The sequence below is a fragment of the Styela clava genome, chromosome 10 (genome assembly GCF_964204865.1).
Source record: "Styela clava chromosome 10, kaStyClav1.hap1.2, whole genome shotgun sequence".
NCBI lineage: Eukaryota > Metazoa > Chordata > Ascidiacea > Stolidobranchia > Styelidae > Styela > Styela clava.
In genome coordinates this window covers 7,385,432-7,411,250 of record NC_135259.1, presented here as the reverse complement: position 1 = coordinate 7,411,250, position 25,819 = coordinate 7,385,432, and the positions used below count along the sequence as shown (strand labels likewise).

General features: G+C 35.2%; 1 protein-coding gene and 1 long non-coding RNA gene across 2 annotated transcripts; one reads left to right on the top strand and one right to left on the bottom strand.

Moving 5' to 3' along the window:
- Positions 1 to 1,454: 1,454 nt before the first annotated feature.
- LOC144428058 (putative helicase mov-10-B.2) lies at positions 1,455 to 4,945 on the bottom strand. The gene has a single exon (XM_078116708.1). It carries the CDS (start codon positions 4,789 to 4,791, stop codon positions 2,353 to 2,355), a length of 2,439 nt encoding a protein of 812 aa, XP_077972834.1. The 5' UTR covers positions 4,792 to 4,945; the 3' UTR covers positions 1,455 to 2,352.
- Positions 4,946 to 23,391: 18,446 nt separating this feature from the next.
- Positions 23,392 to 25,567, top strand: LOC120328706 (uncharacterized). Its single transcript, XR_013478031.1, has 3 exons — positions 23,392 to 23,493; positions 24,174 to 24,235; positions 25,448 to 25,567. It is a non-coding gene; the product is annotated as an uncharacterized LOC120328706 (long non-coding RNA).
- Positions 25,568 to 25,819: the final 252 nt, after the last annotated feature.

The window sequence follows — 25,819 nt, the reverse complement described above, 5'->3', positions numbered from 1 at the left end:
TAGGTATGTCTTGAGCTGTTAAAACATCAATCGACTCGCCGCGAGAGACCTCCACCCCCTTTACTTTAACTACCTTAAGTAGAGACGCCGCCACGCTTGAAAAAAGCGATTTAGGCGACACAGAAGATACCAAGGTAGACATGGTCTTAGACTTCCGACTGCACTCTGAACTAAATCACTAAATCAGTGCCGAGAGGCAAGTGTGTCCTGGCAGACATAAAACGACCAAGAAAACAAGTTAGACAACCAGATGTTCCGCAAAAGGGGTGAATTTAGCAAGATAAGCTATAAAAGTTAGCTGTTCTATATTTATAACTAAACTACTATTTATGGTAGTGCAGGAACGAAGACAACAATGAAAACAAGTTGAACAGCTACTACTACCTAACCAAAGCAAGTCAAACGAAAGCGATAACGAATTACTAAAAAAAGAATTTCGTTAAAGAAACGCCGGGGTGGCCTCAAGGAAAATACTCCAGAGAGCGAGGCCACTTCCAATACACCAAGAAATCGGAGCGGGCTGGCAATGCCACAATTTAGTTGTACCTTAATGACTCATTACTACATTACTCATCGTGACTAATTCTTTACATTTATTATTTAGATGGCGTAGTAATTTGCATTGTATTGCTATTGTATATATATGGTGAAAGTAATACCGAATCTATTTATATTGGTATTTCAAGAAAAGCTTTCTTCATGCAAAAAGCGGAACGGCATTTTATTTCCAAAACGTTCGGTGTTGAACAGAAATTTGTCTACTGTTTTGGTCGTAATTATTGATTGGCAATTTAGTGTTGTACTTGCTTAAATGAACTTCATATGTACATCATCATTCTGGATACCTAACACTGTAAAATGATTTACTATGCAGTATATCTGCGAAAACAATTTCCAATTCAAAGTTTCCTATATATTTTAAACGTAAATAATAACTATTATAAATCGATACCACTATGATGGGAAAATTGTCATCCATATTAGAGTTATTGGGAGGAAGCAGAGCCCAATACCCAAGTTTAATTGAGTCATTGAACTTTCCAGTCAAAAGAAAAATTCAGGTTCATCGACATCAAAATCCTTTAAATGGTATCAAAGACATGAAACTATATTGACTTTTGATGACCTAATATCATATCAAAAACAAAAGTAACCTTAATCAGATAATGGTAACTCCTCCATTAATAGGTCCCATATGGCCACAAGCTAGTAAGTTTTTGTTTTGATAGCAGTCAACCGACTGACTTGATCAATCGTACTTCTTCAGATTTATATTCTATTTTGCACTCAGCAGCCCAAAATCGTCTCCGATTGCTAAGTGAAGTCTCTCTAGCTAGTACAATGGTTCTCAACCGCCGGTTTGCGTCAACCTTCGTGCCGGTACGCCAAATATATTCCAATAATATATCTCAATTAAAAAATGCAAACCATTGATGTCTTGTCCTTTTATTTTGAGTATTCAACCTTTATAACCCACATTATCTGAATTTGAATGAAGATGTACATAGGAAGGCAAGTTAAGTACAACAGTAAACTGCGAACCAATCACGAAGACCAAAATAGTAGATTAATTTTTCTGCAACTCAAAGCGTTTTGGAAATACAATGCATTTCTGCGTTTTGAACGAAATAAGCTTTTTTTGAAACAACAGTATAAATAGATTTGCCATTACTTTTACAATAACAATACAATGCAAATTACTCGCCATCTAAATAACCAATGTAAAGATTTAGTCACAAAATGATGAATTAAGAAAATCTATTTCTAAAAAACTGAGTAGGGGTGGTGATATGGCTTCATGCGGCATTTGAATGACCTCATTAGAAAATATATCACATTCAAGTATGAGTCATATGTATAAGGTTGGCGCCAGTATAAATGATCTTAAGTGGAACAAGTTCTCCAATAGTAATAGTTTAAAAGTATTATTTTTGTTGTTATTTGTTATTTTAGTTACATATTCACGATGTCTTCAGAGTTGTACCACGCGCGAAATACTACAAGAGTCGGTTGACAGTTTGACCAGATTGAGAAGTTGACAATATACTTCATTGAATTCCAAATTTCATTTTTACTGATACACTCAAAAAAGTGTGTGATGAAAATATTTGTATAACGGCAAATAAGCTGAACTTATTCTGATGACTAATATGTTGCATTTTTCTACCATAAGTCAACGCAGTTTTTTAATTGATCGTTATGATATATATTTGTTAGCGTCATTGCTCCCACCTGGTTGATAATATAAAATAGCATTTGGTCCAATCTGCTATCCTTGTTTGAAATACCTACATATAATTTAAATACAATTAAAACTGAATTACTTTCAATGTACAGTATATATATTAAAAACTACGAGTCCATTTTCCATTCTGGAACTCCGGAATCTTCGACGTCATCCTCTGTGATGTCATAAACGTCATCGTTTTGCGTAGGCATGAACGTAGTGAGGTCCAGAATTTTACTTTCAGCCACAGTCGTTCCAATGAAAGAACCATTGTTTTTACAGAAATCGTAAAGTTTTCTCCAGTATTTATCCATGCATAAAATTTTGGAATTTCCGATTACTACTAAAAGACTTTTAGCTCGAGTCACAGCAACGTTGAATCGTTTGGGATCGGCGAGAAAGCCAAGTCGAAATCGTGCATCGGTTTCAAGATTTTTTTCGTTGCTTCTCACGGTGCTGATAATAATGACACGTCGTTCCTGACCCTGGAATTCTTCCACGCTTCCAATTTTAATATCCGGTCGCTTCGTTTTTTTTTTTTTTTTTTTCTGTTCTTGACTGCGATGTCGTGTGATAATATCCGATTGCTTAAGTTCTTCATTTATTTTCTGTACTTGACTGCGATATGGTGCTATTATGCCTATATCTCCTAGTTCAACACGATTTCTGCGATCTGACAAAAGGTTCTCAACGTACTGCCCAACTATTTTCACCTCCTCGCTGTTGAAAAATGATGGACTCTTTTTTTCCTGTTCATCTTTTCCTCGAACGTCATGGAAAATGACCGGAAAATTTTTTTGTGGAAGCTTTCCCCACGAACACAGAGAATTTCGCATTAATTCGTCAGCACAAACTTCTAATTCGTTATCATAGAATTCTTCGTTTGAAATTTTAATAATGGCTTCGTGGGAACGGTAATTTTTCAATAGCTTGGTCACTCTATGTTCGTTGAATTTGCCATTTTGCTTTACGTACAATGGATTTCCCATCAATCTTTCCAGAAATGAAGTTTGTAATCCGTGTTTTTTGGCTATTCGAGAGCGAATTATCGGGCCCAACTGTTTTGGGTCACCTGCTAAAACAACTTTTCCTTCATCTCCTATTATTCCTGATACTGCTACCAATAATTCTGGTTCCATGGATTGACCACATTCATCAATAAAAATTCTATCGAAAATCCTCGGTTCGAAATTTGCAGATGCTATTCTTCCTGCAGTTATCAAAGTACTGACAATAATCTTGTATTTACTAAGGTTTTCTCTCGAAGCCGAAGTGCCAATCCTTGATATTTCTACCATGGATTCTGGAATATTTATACGCGAGGGCGCTGTTAAACGCCAAATGTCTTTCTCGTCAACGAGTTCTAATAATCTTTCCACTAACAAATCACATGCACTGTTAGATGGTGCAGCAACAAGGATGTGGAAATCAGAATATTTTTCCATCGTTTGAAAAACTGATTCCACCATTGTAACAGTTTTTCCTGTTCCTGGAGGTCCATATATAATATAGATTTTCGAGGAATTTTCTTTCACGATGTTTTGAATTGCTGCTACTTGATGTGGGTTATTTTCTATAAACCCTGTCTTTAAAGGTAGTTTTGGCTTTTCAGCATCTCTCAGTAGATAACTGATGTCATCGACTGGAAACAGAATTTTTTTCAATTTTTTTACCAATGTGAGTGTCCTATGCATCATTTTCAATGGGTGACGATTCAGTCTAAATTGGATATATACTTTCATTCTACTGATATAATCGTAGTGAAAATTTTTGTCAAATTGAATCTCAACATCATTTTGCCTTACTCCATGAACATAACCTTCGTACCAATCTTTGCCAGGATTGCCATACATGTCCAATGTCTTTGCCAATAGACGATCTCCCTTCAATACTGAAGGCCGCTTCTCAGCTAATCCAGGAACGTTCAGAAATAGGTTGTTGTTATTTTTTTTTCGAAATAAAGTAGTGGATTTCATGTCATACGTCATCATATCTGTTTCGTGTTGCAACTCTTCAATGTGAAGTAATGAATGAAATTTATCTGGATATTTTGAAAATACTAACGGAGTCGTCAGTAAATCTTTCATTTTTTGTTCAACACTGTGGCTAACTACATCATATTTTGAAACAATTTTCCTTATGGAATCCGAAATTTGAAACGCGTGCAAAGCCAATGGAGATGCAGGAATAGCACCGCCCGAATAGATCGGCTTCCGTCCTGGTATTATTCTCCCAGAATCCTGATTTTCATCCGTATTATCAAATAATGAATTATCTTGATTATCTCTTCTCAGATACCTATCGTATAATTTGTCAGTTTCTTCACGTACAAATGCCACAACTGTGTGACGTTTTACATACAGTAGGGTTGGGTGATATTGATTCATGTGATATAAAACTTCATTGAAATTCTTGTTCTGACCATCCAAATATTCTTCGAACATTTCCGTCAGTTCTTCTCTGTCCCATATTTCTGTAAATGCCCCAGATTCATATAGATTTACAAGAAACTTTTCTCCTGCTTTCCGTGTACTAACATCATATATGTTGGCGTAAATAGGCATGGAAGAATTTGCAAAAGCCCTTCTTAAAATCACTGTTGTTATATGTTGTTCAAATAATTCCTAAAAAAAAACAAGTAATATAATGTTTTGACCATATCAATTAGCACGTTTGAAAACGGAAATTTGTATTTTGTTGCCATCATGTTGTAAAAAGACTGTTTCCATATACAAAAATCTTATATTTAATGTGTATATGCTTAGTCTGTGGTTGTTCTTTTCCATAAAGCCAATTGATAGCGTTAGCAGCTTACTTTAATGTAAATTTTGTACAAAATTCATTAATCCTTCATAAAACTCCTTTTGGATCTTATGTAGAAATCACCCGCCATGTTTTAAAATAAATAATCTGTAATTTTCCAGTTAGGGTTCGAGTTAGGAATGATTTAACATTTTGAATTTCCAGCGCAATCTCTACTTCTAACCCTATACCGAACTGACTAATTACCAATTTTATCATCTAATGCGGTGGCCCTTCTCCTGCATAACGTTTAAACCAGGGCTCGGCAACCTACGGCCCGCGGAGCAATATAATCAGGCCCGCGGCGCTTTACTGAATTATAGTAACAAAACAGTTGTTTCGACGATTATTTTCTTTAAGTAACAGAATTTATTGTAAGACTAAATCATATTATAATCTAACATGCATAAAGTTCACAATTACTCGTTTAATGAGCCAATAATTTAATTATAATTAGACAAATGACAACCAAACGTAGAAAAGTTTATGCTTAATGCGAAGGATATAATGGCCCAGAAAATATAAAAATGAAATTTTTTGAGATGCAATGAAGAAATAAATCTATATTCTATTGGAGAGATGTATCACTGCTTGATTTTTATTATACAAAGTACCATCCGTTCGGTTTTCAACTTTCTAAAAATAAGTGCGGCCCGCCAATGACTTGATATCCTTAATTTTGGCCCGCGAGCGACAAAAGGTTTGCCGCCCCCTGCTTTAAACCTTAACTCCAACATTCAACGAAATATTCTATTCGCCTGAAGACCTGCTGCATATCACTTCACTTTAAACAATATATTTTATATTTCTGTTTAGAATTCGATAAAGAGATAATTCGTGAAATCCAAGAGCTAAATATGTCAAATTCAAACTACCGCCATTAACCAGTACCTGCGGACATAACTGCATGTATGTCATATTACGATACTATAAGATTTATCTGGTTGAATCGTAGATATTTATCGCATGATTAGACACCGTGGGATTCCCCGGTACAGATACCTTTGTCAGGCGAAGTTTAAATTGATCTTGCACTTGTTTTGGACTCGTGTCATTTGGTCTGTATGAAGGTACTCTATTCATAGCAAATAGGGATACAACTTTCACGAATTCTTTGTGTGGACGTTTTAGGTCAATGACACCAGCGTCACTTGTGTATATATCAAATTTGTACTGCTTGGAGAAATCAGTTCGGTTTAAAAAAAATAGTCATACGATACATACATCCAATAGTGTGGCTCGTTCGTATAGGCACTTCGAAATTGTGCTACGGGTTGTTTCATTTTAGAGATACCATTCAAATCAAAATTTTATTACGAATTTAATCACATCCAATGCTTTATAATATATTATACAGTGTATCAATGAAGATCTATGCGCATTGGAACTGAAAAAATGCTATTGACGTATTTCCACATTGCTAGTACTCGCGAATAAATTGTAAAATCTCACTAAAAGTTTAAAATAAGAAAGAACAAAGTACGATTATTGGATTATACATATTCTATCAAGACTGAGTTATGAATATAGGTCAGGAGTTTCGTTATAACACATGTAACGCAGGCTGAGGGATTGGCGTTGGGGGAGCTGCACAATATATAGTGTACTTCAAATAGGAGGGCTTTTTCGTTAAAATCACTAACTTTATCACATGTCACTAAAATTTCGAAAGTGATTTTACGGACCGGCGGACTAGCAAAACCAATCCAAAATGTCAAAAACATAATTAAACGAATAGGATTACGAATGAAGTATGCAATTCAGAAGCAGAGAATTCAATTTAATGAGAAACTCTTTTAAAATTTAAAAAAGCCATTTTTCTGCATTCACATTCAATCACATTTTAATCACTGATGTACATATAAATTGATTTAAGAAAGCACAAGAGTAAATTGCGAACCAATAATAAAGACCAAAATAGTACATAAATTTCTCTTCAACTCAAAACGTTTTAAAAATACAATGATTATCCGCGCTTCGCACAATTAGGCTTCTCTTGAAACAACAGTAAAAGTAGATTTGTTATTACTTTTACTATATACAATAGCAATACAATGCAAACTATTATGTCATCTAAATAATTAAAGTAAACAAATAATCACGAAATAATAAATTATTACAATCTATTTCTAAAAAATGAAGTAGATGTGGTAATATGGCTCCATGCGCCATTTGAAGGACCTCATTAGAATATATATCGCATTGAAGTATTAGTCATATAAATTAGTTTGACGCCAGTATAAAAGATCTTAAGCGGAACAAGTTCTGCCATAATAAAAGTTTGAAAGTTATATAATTTTTGGTATTTTAGTTCACATATTTACTTTAATTTAATTGAGTATGAAAATCAATTCCTAATAATTTATTAAATTTATAGGATATCGGAAAATAAGCTGAACTTATTCCGATGACTAATATGTTGCAATTTTATACCAAATGCCCACACAGTTTTTAGATTGATTGGTATGACACATAATTGTTTGCGTCATTGTTCCAACCTCGTTGAGAATATAAAAATAGCATTTGGTCCAATCTTCTATTCATTTTAAGAATATCAATTGCTACATATAATTTATATAAATTAAAACTAAATTACTTTATTACTTTTTATATACAATATATATATATATTGAGAACTATGAGTCCATTTTCCATTCCGGAACTCCGGAATCTTCGACGTCATCCTCTGTGAGGTCATAAACGTCATCGTTTTGCGTAGGCATGAACGTAGTGAGATGCAGAATTTTACTTTCAGCCAAAGTCGTTCCGATGAAAGAACCATTGATTTTACAGAAATCGTAGAGTTTTCTCCAGTATTTATCCATGCATAAAATTTTGGAATTTCCGACTACTACTAAAAGACTTTTAGCTCGAGTCACAGCGACGTTGAATCGTTTTGATTTGGCGAGGAAGCCAAGTCGAAAACGTGCATCGGTTTTAAGATTTTTTTCGTTGTTTCTGACGGTACTGATAATAATGACACGTCGTTCTTGACCCTGGAATTCTTCCACGCTTCCAATTTTAATTCCAGGTTGCTTAATTTCTTTTCTGATTTTCTGTACTTGGCTGTGATATGGTGCTATTATTCCTATTTCTTCTGGTTTAACACGATGTCTGCGATCTAACAAAAGGTTCTCAACGTACTGCTGTACTATTTTCACCTCCTTGCTGTTGAAAAATGATGGACCCTTTTCTTCGCGTTCATCTTTTCCTCGAACGTCATGAAAAATGACCGGAAATTTTTTTTCGTGGACGCTCACCCCACGAACACAGAGAATTTCGTATTAATTTGTCAGCACAAACCCCTAATTCGTTATCATAGATTTCTTCGTTTGAAACTTTGATAATGGCTTCGTGGGAACGGTAATTTTTTAATAGCTTCGTCACTCTATGTTCGTTGAATTTGCCATTTTGCTTTACGTACAATGGAGTTCCCATCAATCTTTCCAGAAATGAAGTTTGTAATCCGTGTTTTTTGGCTATCCGAGAGCGAATTATCGGGCCCAACTGTTTTGGGTCACCTGCTAAAACTACTTTTCCTTCATCTCATATTATTCCTGATACTGCTACCAATAATTCTGGTTCCATGGATTGACCACATTCATCAATAAAAATTCTATCGAAAATCCTCGGTTCGAAATTTGCAGATGCTATTCTTCCTGCCGTTATCAAAGTGCTGACAATAATCTTGTATTTACTAAGGTTTTCTCTTGAAGCCGAAGTGCCAAACATTAATATTTCTACCATAGATTCTGGAATATCCATACGTGAGGGCGCTGTTAAACGCCAAATGTCTTTCTTGTTAACGTGTTTCAATAATCGTTTTGCTAACAAATCACATGCACTGTTAGATGGTGTAGCAACAAGGATGTGGAAATCAGGATATTTTTTATCGTTTGGAAAACTGATTCCACCATTGTTACAGTTTTTCCAGTTCCTGGAGGTCCATATATGATATAGATTTTCGAGGAATTTTCTTTCACGATGTTTTGAATTGCTGCTACTTGATGTGGGTTATTTTCTATAAACCCCGTCTTTAAAGTAGTTTTGGCTTTTCAGCATCTCTCAGTAGATAACTGTCATCGACAGGAAACAGAATGTTTTCCAATTTTTTCATCAATGTGAGTTCCCTATGCATCATTTTAATGGGTAACGATTCAGTCTAAATTTGATATATATTCTCATTCCAATGATATACTCGTTGTGAAAATTTTTGTGAAATTGAATCTCAACATTATTTTGCCTTACCTCATGAACTTAATCTTCGTACCAATCTTTGCCGAGTTTGCCATACATGTCCACTTTTTGCGAAGAGACGATCTCCCTTCAATATTGAAGACCGCTTCTCCGCTAATCCAGGAACGTGCAGAAATAGTTTATCGTTTTTGCTTTCTCGAAACAGAGTAGTTGATTCCATGTCATACGTCATCATATCTACTTCGTGTTGCAACTCCTCAATGTGAAGTAATAAATGAAATTCATCTGGATATTTTGAAAATACTAACGGAGTTGTCAGTAAATTTTTCATTTTTTGTTTAACAATCTGACTAACTCCATCATTTTTTGAAAATATTTTTCTTATAGAATCCGAAATGGGAAACGAGTGCAAAGCCAATGGAGATGCAGGAATAGCACCGCCCGAATAGATCGGCTTCCGTCCTGGAATTATCTCCCCAGAATCCTGATTTTCTTTCGTGTTAGCGAACAATGAATTATCTTGATTATCTTTCCTTTGATACCTCTCGTACAATTTGTCAATTTCCCCACGTACAAATTCCACCACTGTGTGGCGTCTCACATACAGTAGGATTGGATGATATCGACTCATATGATACAAAACATCATTGAAATTTTTGTTCTGGCCATCCAAATATTCTTCGAACATTTCCGTCAGTTCTTCTCTGTCCCATTTTTCGGTAAATTCTCCAGATTCATAAAGATTTACAAGAAACTTTTCTCCTGCTTTCCGTGTACTAACATCATATATGTTGGCGTAAATAAGCATTGCAGATTTTGCAAGAGCTTCGCTTAAAATTACTGTCGTTATAAGTGATTCAAATAATTCTTGATTGAAAAGAACTTAATGTTTAACAGTGTTTTAACGATATGACCTATCGAGTTTAAAAACGGATTTTTGTATTTTATCGCCGGTACATTTGTTCAACTAATGACAATGATTCCACTACAGTTGGAAGTATAAAAGTAAAAATATTTAAAAAAAAAACATCATGCTTCTGAACGTGCTAAAGCTCATCTATTATAGTCTCAATATAACAAAGCCTATTTGTAAAAGATGTTATATTTTTATATCAAGATGTAATCTCTGTCATATTCTATTTTATCACAAGTTTATATAATGTAGATATAACAATCAAAAAATGATATATATATATATATATATATATATATATATATATACATCTATTTGCTGCATTTCGGTCACATGTTATTTTTTGCTGCAGTTGGGCTACTCGTTTTCTGTGACATATGGTGAGCCACTAACAGCGTTATTTTTAGCGGTTTTCAATAAAAAATGGTATGACAATTTCACGCAAGTAATACAGTTCGTTTTAAATATAGTGGAGTTGGTGCCCAATCGTCGTCGCACAATTCCGAGGGACTACGTTATTTAGCCTATTTGCAGGAATGAGGAACATCATTGGATATGGTCGACACCGCGAGCTGGCTATTTAATCATAGTCCATCATTAAAAACGTTCACGCTTTAAATGCTTTGCTTGTAAGCCACTGCCCACCTGTTGAATATATTTGTAAAAATATAGTCTGCAAAACGCTCTGCCCGGAAACAGAGCTCAATAACCTGTAAACATTGAAATCACTCGAGTGTGACTAGATTGACGGGTACTCGAATCCGAGACCCAAAAACCCGATTTTGCAAAAAAATAAACCTCGTCCTTTGGCCTGATCACTTTTGTGGGTTTTGTAGACATCGTGACAGACCTTCTTGCCAAGTTTGGCACGGATTAGTTCCCTGTAAAGTGTTCGTTTGTTCCCGAAACCCCGAATATACTTTCGTATCAAGTTTCGTCGTGCGTAACGACATCTGACTCCGACTGCGCTTTCGAACTGAAGTGCTCTCGGTTGCCTAATCACAAATGAGTTTCTCGTGTAACAGACGATATTAGACCATGCACATGAAAATATGGGACTACTCATTTAATTATTTTTATACTCGTAATAGATGACACACATGGAAAAATAATAAATTGACAGTATACATACTGAAAAGTATTGTTCAGGAATTGTTCAGAACTAAAATCTCATCGTCTACAAAATTATATTTTGCGAAGTAATTGCAATTTCAAAAATAGAATAGACTATTTTATTGAGGTCAAAGTGTAACCTGAAAAGAGATCCAATAGCGATATTTTGAAAGTTGTTCCTAGTGGAGTTTTGAATACCACATGACAAAATTTCCATAATTTCATAAATTGGATTATCTGTTAAATGACTTATTGCTGAAAGTTACGAAGTCGTGAGTTAAACTTCAAACACATATAAATGAGCGAATTTTCAGTCAAACTTAATTTTTTTTTGCATTAGTCGATGTGAGAATTTTATAATTATATCTTAATGGTGTCAATTACCTATATGACCTCAGACCCCAAAATGGAAAATTTGTTCTAGTGCATTTGGATTAAAATTTTTAGTATATTCGGATATATTTCAACATAAGAAAGCTAAAAATGTTATCATCAATAAAATTCGAAAAAATTGGATTTTAAATTTATTTTTTTATCGTTTTTTTCGGCCATCACTTTTGATATATTTGATGAAAACCAATGATGTCAATACCAATCACTTGGTATTTCAGAGACGCATTAAATTCGCAAATAAATGGAGTTAGAAAACTAATTATCGCATATCGAAGTTACTATAGGGTTTCATCGATTATCTCAATTTTGTGCGTTCGATGTCGTTTTTTGTTGTATTCAAACGTATTTGTCTATAATAAGTGCATTACACGTGCTTTACATCACTTTTAGGCAAAATAACTAGAAAATATCGATTCATGATGTTGAGGGTCTTGAAATCGCCATAATTATTAAGTTGTTTTGCGATAATTTATTGTATTAACAATTGAAAACATTTATATGAGCAAGTTAAAACTACACGTTGTATTTTGGTACCTCCCACCATTAAATCCAACCATCACCTGAATAATTACCCGTTCTTTGAAATAAAATATATTCTTTCAAATATAGTTACCATTTCCAGAAAACTTTTACCATTACCAGAAACTTTTCCTAATAAATGCAATATTTCGTGTTCTGATGATCGTAAGTTGCATAATTATATATTTAAAACGCGAGAACAGAGGGAATGGGGGTGGAAAACGAAATAACTCGGCATCGTCAGGAGCAATTCAGACTTTCCGTACATAGACGTGTCCTAATTCCTGCGTTGCCACAAGTCTCAGCAACAAATTGTACCCCATTTGTTTAATTAGGAATGCTGTCGCTAAAAGAATAACATGAGCTTTTAAATATGCCAGAGTTCCAGTTCGTTAGAAAAATTTCAAGAGCTAAGTAGATCTTTTTAATCTGAATTTCAATTTCAGGCAATATATATATCTGAGTGGGATGCGTCCAAATTAGTCCACAGTGTATAGGCCATTAACTGATTTGCTTATTTAATAGTCGGAAAATAGTTACGCCAGTTAATGTAATTAATATTATGTGTTTACAACAATGCGGAAAAATCTTAGTAAAAGTACACAGTAATCAAGAATAAATATCACGATGACCGCTATATATCACGCACCACACTTTTTCTAGTATTTCGTTGTCAGCGATTCAAAGTCCAGAAACGTTATGAAGGTATTTCGAACAATTTTTACAAAATGAATAAAAATAATCTATATTCATTTGCCAAAATGGGCATGGTTTCAGAATCCAGTTTCATTTTTAAGATAAGGGAAAATCAATATGTAGATCAAAAATTGGTGCGCGTGTTTCGTGCCGAAATTTTAAAGAATTTAAAAACCAATTGAAAGATGCATTATCAGAAACTTAGAAAAGAGGCGCGATATTACATATTAGAAAATAACCTGAGTATCTTTAAGAGAGAATGTAAGAGTAAATTTATTTCTCATTCACTTTTAGTTTCACACCAATCGCTTATTCACTTTCTCATAAAGCATAAGGTACATGTATAGGTACATAAATTTTGAGTTTGAGAATTAGATACAGATGTTAAAAAAAGACATTCCTTGTCGATCACCAACATATTTTACCAGGCTCGCACCGATTTCGATTGTAGTTTTGTTGGCATACTCAGAATCAACACTCACTTAGAGGCCAGCTTACAATGCTATATCACTTATATTCATGAATGGTAATAGATAAAATTTTATAGTGCACAAGAGGGGTTTGGCTGATAAATAACTTTCCAATCATACCAACGGTTTGTGGATATTCGGCCAATATGTCTTTTTTCCGATATTTGCTAAACAACTTCTTTTTTCAGATCAACCATATGATTTTTCTTGTGATATTTACTAGTTTTATCCTCACCGAATTCTTCATTCTCCAAATACCATCTTTCCTTCCACATGCTTTGGATGACTCCGAATTATCTTATATACTGTACAATGAAGCACATATTTCTTCAATCATTTATTGAACCGCTTTAACGTCTTTCATTTATTAAACCCCCAAAATGGAAGCAAAGCGCTTTGTTTTTTGTCTGTTTTCTTGTTAGCATCGTAATTCACCACATCTGCGATTAGGAAAACCACGCTAACGTTATTTGATCTAAAATGCATCTTCAGCAAAAAAATGATTTTGTTGATTTGGTTTGGGAAAATATGATAATGTACCGGTATGGATGTTTGACGCTCCAGAAATATGTGAACCAAGATGGCGGACACCGGTACGTAGTATGTGTACCAGGTTAGGATTAGGTCATAATTGTATTCTAATTTTCCTTAGTTCTATTACAAGGTCGGGGAATACCCAAGTGAGTCCCGTAGTATTTGTTCCTGAAATTATGGCCTAACCCCAACGTTGTACACATACAATGTTCCGGTGTCCGCCACCTTGGTTTACATACTTCTGGAGTACTGAATGTTTCATATTCATTTATCGATATAGATAGGTACCAGTTTATGGGACGACGTCGCCGCTTTTTTGTTAGCTTCCAAGCAAAATATAAATAAAGTCGGCAATGGTCAAGCATGTTGTTAAGAATATGGAATATGTTGCCAAATCAAAAATTGTTATCATATGTAATATGTTTTATTAGTTAATTTTCTGATTGAGCAATGCTAGAATGTACAGAATTGATTGGTTTGAAAAACTTGATCTTTAATGCTCAAAACAAAAACTAATCGGGTGTCTATGAAACTAATGAATATTTGACATTATGATAGTTGTTCAATAAATTATATTCACCTTCAAGTAACGAATTGAACTTTGGCAACTTCATTCACAAGTTGTGGCAAACAGTGATTCATATCCAGGAGTTCAAATAAAACTATTAATATGCAACTTACTAAATATTAGCTGGCAGAACAAAACAACATGATAAAGTTTTTATATATGGTCCATTGAATTGATATATCAGCAAAACCCTGAAAAGAAACTCTATAAACACTCCTAATAATATCACGAAAAGACTCTATTCTGTCACTCTGGAGAGGATTATTATGTTTGCTCCATATATTCTCATGGCTGTCATAATTAGATAGTGAGATACTTTGCACACTTGAAGTGATATCCCCACCAATTCGATTAATTATGGGAAATCCTTACCAAGTACGGTAAGGCGAGCAAGGTCCGACTGAATTTATCCTTTATTTGAATCGATAACTAAAACCGACTTCTCATTAGAGATGTACCGATACCACTTTTGTCGCCGATACCGATACCGATCCGATACCAGCTAAAAACGCCGATACCGATACCGATACGCCGATACTACAAAAATGCCGATATTACCGATATTCCAATACCGATACTATGTAATTATTACTTAATTAGGTGTGCTGAGTAGGGCAGACGGTTTAAAACAAAGGTCTTTGAGCTTTGTTCATAGTACACATTCTTTCAGATCGAAAAAAAAGATATATCACATAATGTGAAATTATTGTTTGGTGTCTGCTCTAACTGATTAAGATACATTGTACAGTAACGCTAGTAATCTCGGTGTTCAATTAGAAAACTCATAAGCCGGGATGTCCAATTTGAATTTAATGTTATTAACGCGACCTTCGAATATCGTTATTCGTGTTTAAAAGAATATCGAATATCACCCACACATTCTAGCGCCGTCGTCCTACGTTCAAATTAAAAGCATTTTACAAATATTTTATTTCGTGGCTAATCGTAATCGTCGACGCAATAAGTCAAAGCCAACATGAAAGAATATCAATCAGCACCGACAAAAAGAATCCCTACCTATAACCGTCGAGGATGTTTTTTTACTTTACTTTTTACTTTACAATTGCTATCATATATTTTGAGACAGTCAATATATCTATAAAGAAATTGTGTAGTTAAACAAAATTAAAATTAATACCTGCGTAGAGGGATAACAGTGTCGGAATTTAGTTTATCGATGTCGACGGACTAAATGACACTCGTACTTGACGACAAACAGTCAGAATTTATACCCGTACCAAAAAGCCGTGTGCCGTTAATAAGGACCCCAATTCCACTGTATGATTTGAAACTGGGCGACTAGTTGCTTTTTGTTATGTGCTGTGTTGATATATTTCCTCATAATTACTATGTAAAATTAAAAATGTCAATATAAAAATTTGACAGCGAAAATTAGTTGAGCTAGTTTGGCTGATAAATAGCTAAAAACACGCGAATCCTATTCTCTCGCGGGGGTGGGACATGTGTGGCTCATAGCTCACGATCTCTCCAGACAAAAAATGAATTAAAAAGTAGTATTCCAACTTAACTTTTAAAACATTCTGAATCATATCAAAAAGGTGAATATATCGGAAATATCGGCCTTAATCTGACCGATACCGATACATGGCCGATACCGAAAAAATGGCCGATATTGCCGATACCGATACCCGATACCAATACATCGGTACATCTCTACTTCTCATCGCTCCTGACTAAGCAGATACATACTATATATGACGTAATAGGTCCAGTCTGCAAGTTTGCACATTTAGGGTGAAATTTACCATAACAGTACTCCAAGTTCCAGATATGTTTCCAGCGAATTATTGGAAAACAATACGATAGCGAAAAAAATTTCCTGTTAATCCTCAAAATCTTGTCAAAAGATAACCGGGTCTAAAAAGAGAAATCATGATATATATTTGTAGCCCCAACTTAGCAAAAACAACTACAAGATAGATAGCTGGGCCTAGAAACTGTCGACAAGAACCAGAATCACAAAAAGTTTCACACAAGTCCAAACTATTTGTGCGACAGCAAAATGTGGCCCAAATATTACCGTCGCCCAAGTACAGCGAAAATAACCCCGTGTTGTCGATCAAATCGATAAAATAGGAATACATATATATAAATTGCATATTTGCTATTTTACAACCGACCGTTATGAATATTTTCGATGGGTGCATTGGTTTCAACATAATTTTGGTAATTTATAATACTGAGTCACCACGTGCTATTTTTGTCAGGTTTTGGCGTGCTCGTTTCAAACTAATTCCATAAGAGGAGAAGGCTGAATTATTAATCGCAGTGCATGTTATGGATTTTCCTCAAAATCGCAATAATATATGTAAAGTTCGACTGGTTTCTATTATAGTAGCACAAGATACTATTTACCTCTGGAAATAGGAAATCTGATAACAATGATTAGCGTATTGCAAACCATGTCGAGTCAATCAGTATATTTGTGATCACGACCATTCCAATAAAATGTATTCGAAATTCAAGTAATGTGAAAATTGTGGTAAAGTGTACGAATTATATCAAAAAAGGCTAAAACATCATCAATTTACAACTTTACTCGAAGAATATAAATCAGTACATGGCCATATTTTTTTTTACTCAGTTGTTAATCTTGGGGATAATACAGGGCTTGGCATTCAGTTTCCGAGATAAATATAGCGAAGAGTTAATTTACGTCTGCTACTCGTGTATGATGATTAGGGTGCTCGCCGCACATGAAGTTTGTGCATTCCTTCTATATGCAATCAGAGCAAAGTGTGTGTGTTTGTATAAGCAAATTTACTGAAAGCAAAGTTACGCGCATCACTCAAAAATATAGAACAATGATCTCTGAGCAAAGTTACAAGAGACAAATGAAGTTGAGCGAACTTCTGATACATTTTTGCACTTTTTAGCAAGGTTTCTAGTGCTTTTTGACGGTTTTTTATTGTTTTTACACGTTTTAACAAAATAATCACGGCGTAGAAATAAGAATTGTAATTGGTTAGGACTGCAACACAAAATAAAAACTTCATCACAAAACTTAGATTTTGAAATGTTTGTTTGTCGAATTCAAAATTTACCGCAATTTTAAAATTTGAATTATTCGTTTGCTGAATATGAAAACCTTTAAAAACTTCGAATTCTAAACCTTTGTTTACCGAATATGAGATATAATCTTCACAGCTGTTTGCAAGTTCACTAAATGTTTCGTTTCTGCACTTGTTTCAGTCCTATACATCATTCAAAAGAATATGAGACAAAATAAGCATATGGTTTGCCTTGAAGTTGTGGGAGTGACGGTGTCGTAGCAATTGTGTTCATGAGACAGTGGGTAAAAATTTATAATTGAGTACGCTGTGAACAATCAAATGGCGATAAACAAGAGAGTTATGCTCAAATTTATGAGCACATAGCGCAACATAGTGGCAAAATTGTGATGACGTCATATCACACGAAGAAACGAATCCCATACAGCACACCGGGATACTTGAAATAAATAAAAGTAATAGCGTTCTAGCGAAAAGTTTAGTTTCAAATTGATTAGTCCAGTAATCAAAGAGTTTTTTTCTGCTACAAAGAACAAGTACAACAACAACATAATAACAAAACGATCGTTATGTCCACTAACGTGTCCAATAACGCAGAATGCAGCCAGCCTTGCACAATGGATATGACGGCAAAATAAATGACATGAAAGAGGAAACACTTAAAAGTTAGATATCAACCCTAGCGGTCTAGATTCACGTTGGATGGATCGTTTACAACGTAACGATTTGTATATGTGACGAATGAGAATGTAGTTATGATAAGTCTCCGCGGTCATTTTCTCACGGTGTTTCGTATTTCCACTCAGAACGAGGCTTCACGGAAACTGTAACTCTTACGTAAAAATCTGAAACTTGCGGCTTGGTAGGAATATACTGCTAGACCAAGCAGGTTTCGAACCTAAAATACCTAATTCACAACCGCCGTGTATAGAGGCAGGGTGTGTGGTAACTGCATATGCGTGTTATTTGGGTTTTTAAAAAACTTCGAAGTCTTCTCAAGATCCACTGCATATTTTAATCCGTCTCCTGTTCATTTTAATCGGTTCATATATTACTCGATTCCACACTTTTACGCTTTAAATTGAGCAACTTGACATTCGAAATGTCTATCTTCATTATCTCCACGTTTTAGCAACGGATAAAATTACTTATCTAGAATTAAAAAAAAAGTCGGTGATTTGACAACTATTTTCATTTATAAGTTTACCGCAATACTTCCCACTGAAGTTAAACTTTAATTACTTATTGTATTTGAGATGTTTTTAACAACTGATTAATTTCAGCATTTCAACCCATTTTTCTTAAATGTGTGATAATTATGATAAAAATACATTCGGTTATTATCGATTGTTCGAGCAAATATTCATTTCATCTTTAAAGTATTTCGAGATATTAGGAGGAAGTAAAAATCTACCACGAAGGGTAAATTTATACTTTAAAAAGGATACCTAAGTTCATAATATGCACCATTTCTTACGGCGATGAACGAGATCCGTCAAAGATTTTAGGCTAGAGCGAAATGTTAACAGGAAAACATGTTTCTCACTTTGGAAGGACCGTTTGCAAACGCGATGACCACTACACTACGGAAAGACATCAGGGTCGGTTTCAAGCCGATTTCACGAACCACGGGTGTATATGTTTCCCTATATAGAAGTCTCCCAAGAGTATTGTTCATTTTAATATGACCCACCGGCGTATGCGTTTCTGTAGTGTAGGGGTCATCACGTTCGCTTTACACGCAAACGGTCCGCATCGTTTAAAAATTGGTATTTATCTAGTTGTTGTTAGGAATGATTTGAAAATTGGAATTTCTTGCGCAATCTTTTTTTTTTTTCAATTTTGAGTGGTAGCGAGTGTGTTTATTTTTTGCCCTAAGATCCGAAATTTTGAAACAAACGATTTCATGGCATTTAAAGTTAGACACAAAGTGGTAAGAACGTATTTTTCAATACTATTTTGCTCTATTCTAGAGCTATTCACTGATATTTGGCCGTTTTGGGGCTTACTATCAGTTCATCCTCCAAAGACTTACGCTCAGCGGCACCTAGTCGCTACCCCTACGCTACGGTGACTGACGAGGACACCGCCGTCAAAATATTACTTATAGGCAGATTTTCCTCGAGGCAAATTCGGTAATTAACATGCTGCGTTTGTTCGTGCGGTTATATATGTTTATTGTATATTATTACTAAAAGTTTGTAAGAAAGGGATAAGATTTACATATTGGTCCGGTGTATGTATGTATGTTTATTTGTCTCGTAAAAGCAATATAAAAGAATTAGTAATTATAAATACTGAATACGGTATGTATGCACAAGATCATACTGGCCTAAAACACGAATATGCGTCATACATCCCTTTTGATATGTATAAATTATATTACGGTACATCAAATACGTATAATATGGTCCTTTATACAGACAGTTGTGCAAAGAGGTTGGGTGGGTTTGGTAACAGAGGTAAGAGTGGAGTATCCAAAACTGTGTGTACAAAGGAGTTTGTATAACAAAACAACATCTATATATATAAATACAGACACAACACAACATGAAACACACTGCATGTAAATATAGTAATAAGATTAAGAATTTGGATGTAAGTACAATACCATTGAGTGATGATACCACATATATACTATAAAACGGGGAAATGGTCAAGTTTAAGGGTGTGTACATATATGGTATGAACCACACAAGGGTGATAGTGTTGTGAGTGGTCTATGGCTGTTATGGCTGTTCGATTTTTGGATTCTGCCAAAAGCGATGAAGTTTCAAAAAAAAAAATATGAAATTTAATAAGAAGCATTTCCACACACAATCCGGTGGGGGTGATGAAAGCCGAAATGACTGCGTAATCAAACCTGAGTACCACGCCCTTTTGCCAGGTTACCAGTACGTGTGGGTTATGCGATTAAAAATCGGTTATGCTGTCCAGTTAGTCAAGTTATCAAACATGGCATCATTTATTGATGCAACCCAGTGGTTTTTTTTTTTTTTTTTTTTTTTGGTGAAGCATAATTCCAGTGGAACATTTAAGGGGCCCGAGGAATCCAATAGTGCAATAGTTCAGTTGTTTGAATAGTAGGCTACATATAGAAAATCTAATACTGGAGACACAAAATTATATTTATGCAAGTGTCGTAAGTTTTATAATATTGGCGAATCTAAATGGATTACGAGTTGGATTGCGCGAGACCAACTTACTGTACTTCCAACATGTGGTCGACTATGTCGAGTATATCATGTCTTTTTATAGTCTTTCTTGGCAGTTTAGTGTGTTGGCCTGTAACTTTGCTCAGATATCGGTCTTCTGTATTTCTGAGTGAGTGCGCGTGATGTTACCAAGTTAGGCTTTTTCAGCTCATCCTCTCATTGGACACTGAGTGTACAAATGGATCTTTACAAGTCAGTGTATTAAATATACACTATCCAACTGGAGATCCAGAGTTCAGACCTCAGTCCAGTCGCGCTTATATGAAGATCCTACCCAAAGCGAAACCCATAAAGGCACAAGTAAGCTTTCCTCACTGCTTCAACTTGTAATGGGCCGGAATCGATTCTCTTGCGTTCTTCCTTAGCTTGGAAAGTTAGGAGAGAGCCTTCAAATGATCAATGAAATTTTGCAAGATGATCAATGAAATCCATCAGTCGATGTAATGGTTGACACGAATCATCCAACTGAGCGAAGTCGGGCCAATTTTGCCAACCAGTAAAATTTAGGCTAGCCCTACTCGCGGCCAAAGTTTAGAAGTTGAGACGTTGAGCCCTAGTCTCGTGGAGCTGATGACTTTATGTAAATGTTTAATCTATGGCTGCAAAAATTATACATAATGAGATTTTTTCCTCCGGTAGTGGGAAAGCCTACAAGAAAACATCTTTTTTATATGGCGTTCGCTTGGGGCTAAATTGGTCGCCATGTCAATCACGTCATCGTAAAGTTGTCGCCCAACTAACGACTGTTGAATATCGCGTCACCGTCGGCCTAAAGCTGACAAACTTTTTGCGGGTGGTGGCATTTTCGTTAACCGTCTGCCTAGCTTTTCGATTGTCAAGTTCAATATCAAGTTTACAGCTTTTGGTTTTGCTGTAGGTAAACATGTATGCCTAAAGGATAATGGCAAAAGGTCAACTTTTCTTCCTCCACCTCTGCCTGGTTACACTTTAAAATGCGGAAAAAATTACTTATGTTTGCTAAACTCGATTCAGTGGATAAATAATAATAGATTGAGCAGATAAATAAAAGTACTTCATTGTTACGTAACATTAAAGGCACACACTTAAAGGCACACACTAATTAAAGTAATCGACATAGAAAGGTGAAAATAATTTATTAATCCATATACCCAGCATTTAAATTAAAAAACAAAACAAAAATATCCAATCATATTTTAGGTATTCGCGGCGCATTTAGCAACTCGCTGCATTGCATCATTTTTCTTTTTTTAATCTCATTTTTGGTGTTCCGCGAAGCGACCTAAAAAGTGCAAGTGTTCTGTGGCTTGGGGTAGGGGTGGCGGGAGGAAGCCGCCAGCAATCCTCTGGTACTAAAATATCCCCTACGGGATTTGAACCTGCGAATCTAAGCGGGGTAGTCTTAGGTTAGAAATCAAGCGCATTCCTAGGGCTTAGCACGATGCGCCACTCAACGCAAACGTAGTCAGCTGCAGTGCACTGGCTGACATAGATACTAAATACATTAAAATACGTGTATACCCTTCCCCTGGGTGTTGAAATCTCAGAAATGTTCTTTACGGCCTTACATACCTGTATCATGATCGTTCTTTACCAAGAGGTCTAATCTAGAGACAGACTCAAAGTGCTTCAAACGGACCTAAGGTCTCCGCGATCTATTCGTCTACTCAAAATGGCATTAATAAAATTTAAGCAGCAGCAAATACATCTGAGGTATTAAATAGAGTAATTTCAATTCACCCATCAATATTGATCGCTAAGTAACAATTTGTTTTTGTTACGTTCTTATTGTGGGGCTACGTCAATAACAGTCCACCTCTTCACGAGCTCCATAACACCAAATATTTGAATGGTCTCGAATAGTTGATCTATATATCATCAGTTGTTGTCGTCGGTATGCTCTTGTCTTGAGCAGTCAATTATTTACTTCACATAGAACCGTGATTAATCTCGTTGCTGATGTTATGTCTCCGCCGTTTGGTTTGGGCGAAGAAATTACTATATAGTAGGCATCGAAACAACGTCACATTATGACCTCTCTTTTAACGACATCGCCCGCACGTTATGGTAAGAAAACTTAAAAGTATTCTTGGCTGCGCCAGTTAATGAGCTAAGATTTGTACGCCAATGCAGAGAATGCATTGATATAACGCTGAACCTGTACACGCCGTTATTCTTTCATTGAGTTGTAGGACGGTTACATTTTTGATGGCATTCACGTGCGCGTTTACTCGACAAATGTAAACAGACAAATGTAATGGAATTGCTGGATTCTTTGTACTAAGCTCCCGTCACTGATGCAAAAATGTGTGATCTGAGCTAAACACCTCTGTCAAGTTTTAAAATAAAAAATGAGTAATTATGCAGTTAGGGTTTTGGGTTAGAACGATTCGAAAATTTGAATTTCCGGCTGAATCTGCATCCCTCACCTTAACTGAATAGGTACTATTTTTATTTAATTCGAGCGTTGTCGGTGTGTTGTTTTGGGGCGGGGCTTGTTACAAAAGATCCTGAGAATATTACTGTGAACTAGGTATTATACTATGAATAAAGCAAATCCAACCGCCATTTGCATTCTGCAACTTTGAGATCACGCGTCAGAAGCGTGATCGATCGGCTCGTAACGACAACCTGGAGTAATTAAAGTAATCAGGTAAAAACATTTGATTACCAACAATCAGCTTTTTTCGTCAGATATTTTTGCGCGGGAAGCCACAAGCGACATCGCTTTCAGTCAGTCACAAATGTTCGTGATAGGATAAGATTTGATTTTGTGTAGGATGTATGGATAGGCTGACTGTTGGGTTAGGACAGCGAGTTCGAAACAATATTCAGGTGAGCTGAATGTTCTTTATACCCATTGTTTTCATTGCTATTATATTGCTTTCAATTTACTATTGTATAAGTGGTAAATTAGAGGTTTTCGGGCCTATAGGAATTGGACTTATTAACTAATACAGAAGTCTAGATTGATGGATGATTCTCTTCTGCATCCAACTCACTAACAGCGGGTTCCATCGTTTTCTCACAAATAGGCCAAACTTAAAACCTATTTGACAATAAATAAGCTTATCATGAAGAAACTCAAACGTAACACATTGATCTACGTAACTACGTAAGCTGCATTCAACATGGTACGCTTAACATGAATGTAATGCATTACTTTCAAAACTTTCGCAAATGCAGCGCAAAATCCATGGTTTAATAGAGATTCGCCATAGCCTTTTTACTTTAATATATTATTGTGTATGGATTGGATCTTTGTACAAAGACCCTACCAACGTTCAAAATAAGAGAATTAGTAATTATCCAGTTTAAGTTAGGAATGCAGATTGCACTGGAAATTCAAATTTTTAAATCATTCCTAACCCCAAATGGATAATTACTAATATGTCATTTTAAAACGTGGCGGGAGCTTTGTGCAAAAGATCCGATAGATTCAGTCCCACTGTCCATTGATTATGCTAGCTACATTTCTGCGACAGTTTATTTATTTATATCTTAACTTTTTTCAGATGAAGAAATATTGAAGGTTAAAGATTCAAAGACACGAACTAACGGACAAGGAATATTACAAGTAAATAATATTTGAACATTTTATTTGACTTCCGACGCCTATTGATTCCTGTATACCACTGTTTTTGTTCAAAATGCTAAAAAATTCGATGCGAGCGCACCGCGTCTCTGGTCTTGCGATCAGAGTCAGCATTGTTATGCCACTTATCTGATCATGTGTTTCCTCTCGAAATTGTAAGATTTATATTTTCACAAGTTTAATTGTATTTCGATTCAAAATTCCAAAAAAGTCAGATACTACTGGGTTTAAAATGCTAAATAGTTCGATGCGAGCCAACATTGGGTGCTCCTGATGTATGCGCACCAAAATGTCGCATAACCTGAACCCAAACCAGGTACACGACCTGAGTTCAGGTTGTGCGCCATCTTGGTGCACATACTTCAGGAGGTCCGAACATTGTTATGCCGCTTTTTTGATCCTGTGCATTCTATCGAAATTGTAAGATTTAGATTTTGCACAAGCTTTAATAATTGTGTTTCGAAGCAGAAGTCCAAAAAATTACTATAAATATAGTATCTTGTATCAAATTGGTGTACTCTTTGCGACCCCTAAAATTCGTTGCGCGCTTCCCTGCTGGATAGCGATCCCCAGTTTGCGATCTCTACCGTGAACAATGTGATAATGCTACAAATTATTGATCAGAGGTAATTAATTAGTCATATACTCCATGAAAGAGTTAAATAAATTCATTGAGTATTTTATTGTTATTGTAATATTTGCAATTTGTGCAGTTTGAAGACTACACCTGATATGTTATAGAGTTTATATTTGAAAATTAATGTCAATCGCTGAATAAATTTTATTCGTCTATTCGTCTAAATTTTCTGAATTTTAAATTTTATGAAATTATATGTCGAAATTTACCCGTTACGTATTTTATTAAAACTTACGTATATTTTTAGAAAAAAATATTCAGAAAAGAGTCTCACTTTAACAATACAAAATGAGGTACAATATGATACACTAACATATCATTTTAACTGAAGGATGTAATTTTGGTGAAATCAGCGACATAGTTGAAAATGACCTCAATTGAATTACATAGTTGGTTTTTTGTATCTTTAGCATAAGCATAGCTTTGTAGTGTCTCTGTCAAATAACATTTGTGGGAATTAACTACCTGAAAATGGCATAGTTGGCTCAACGAAATTTAGTTTAATTCAAATTTAGAATTGGCTTACACAAAATCACGATCTATATATTGATTTTCAGCGTTTTAAAACACTGCTTGAAAGTCGACAGAACAATTTATCATTGCACCAAAAGAAATTCGTCAAGTGTCAGATTTTCATCCTTGAGTGAGATGGAGGCCTATCAAGTCTGAAGAGCAAGTATGTAATCATATCATTTGAAATCTTTCAATTTACATGTCTATAAATAATTATATGTTGTATTTTTTTTCGGGAAATCGACAGACAAATTATTAATTTTAATATTTTCAGTATAATCGCGAAATTAACTATTCTGTACTACAAATTAACTGTAGCAATATCCGGTGATTAATGGCGTAGTCAGTATAGCGCTGCACGTTCAGGGGCTAACTGCTGTGTTGTCCCATCTGCTGTTGTTTCGTTTAATCGTCCA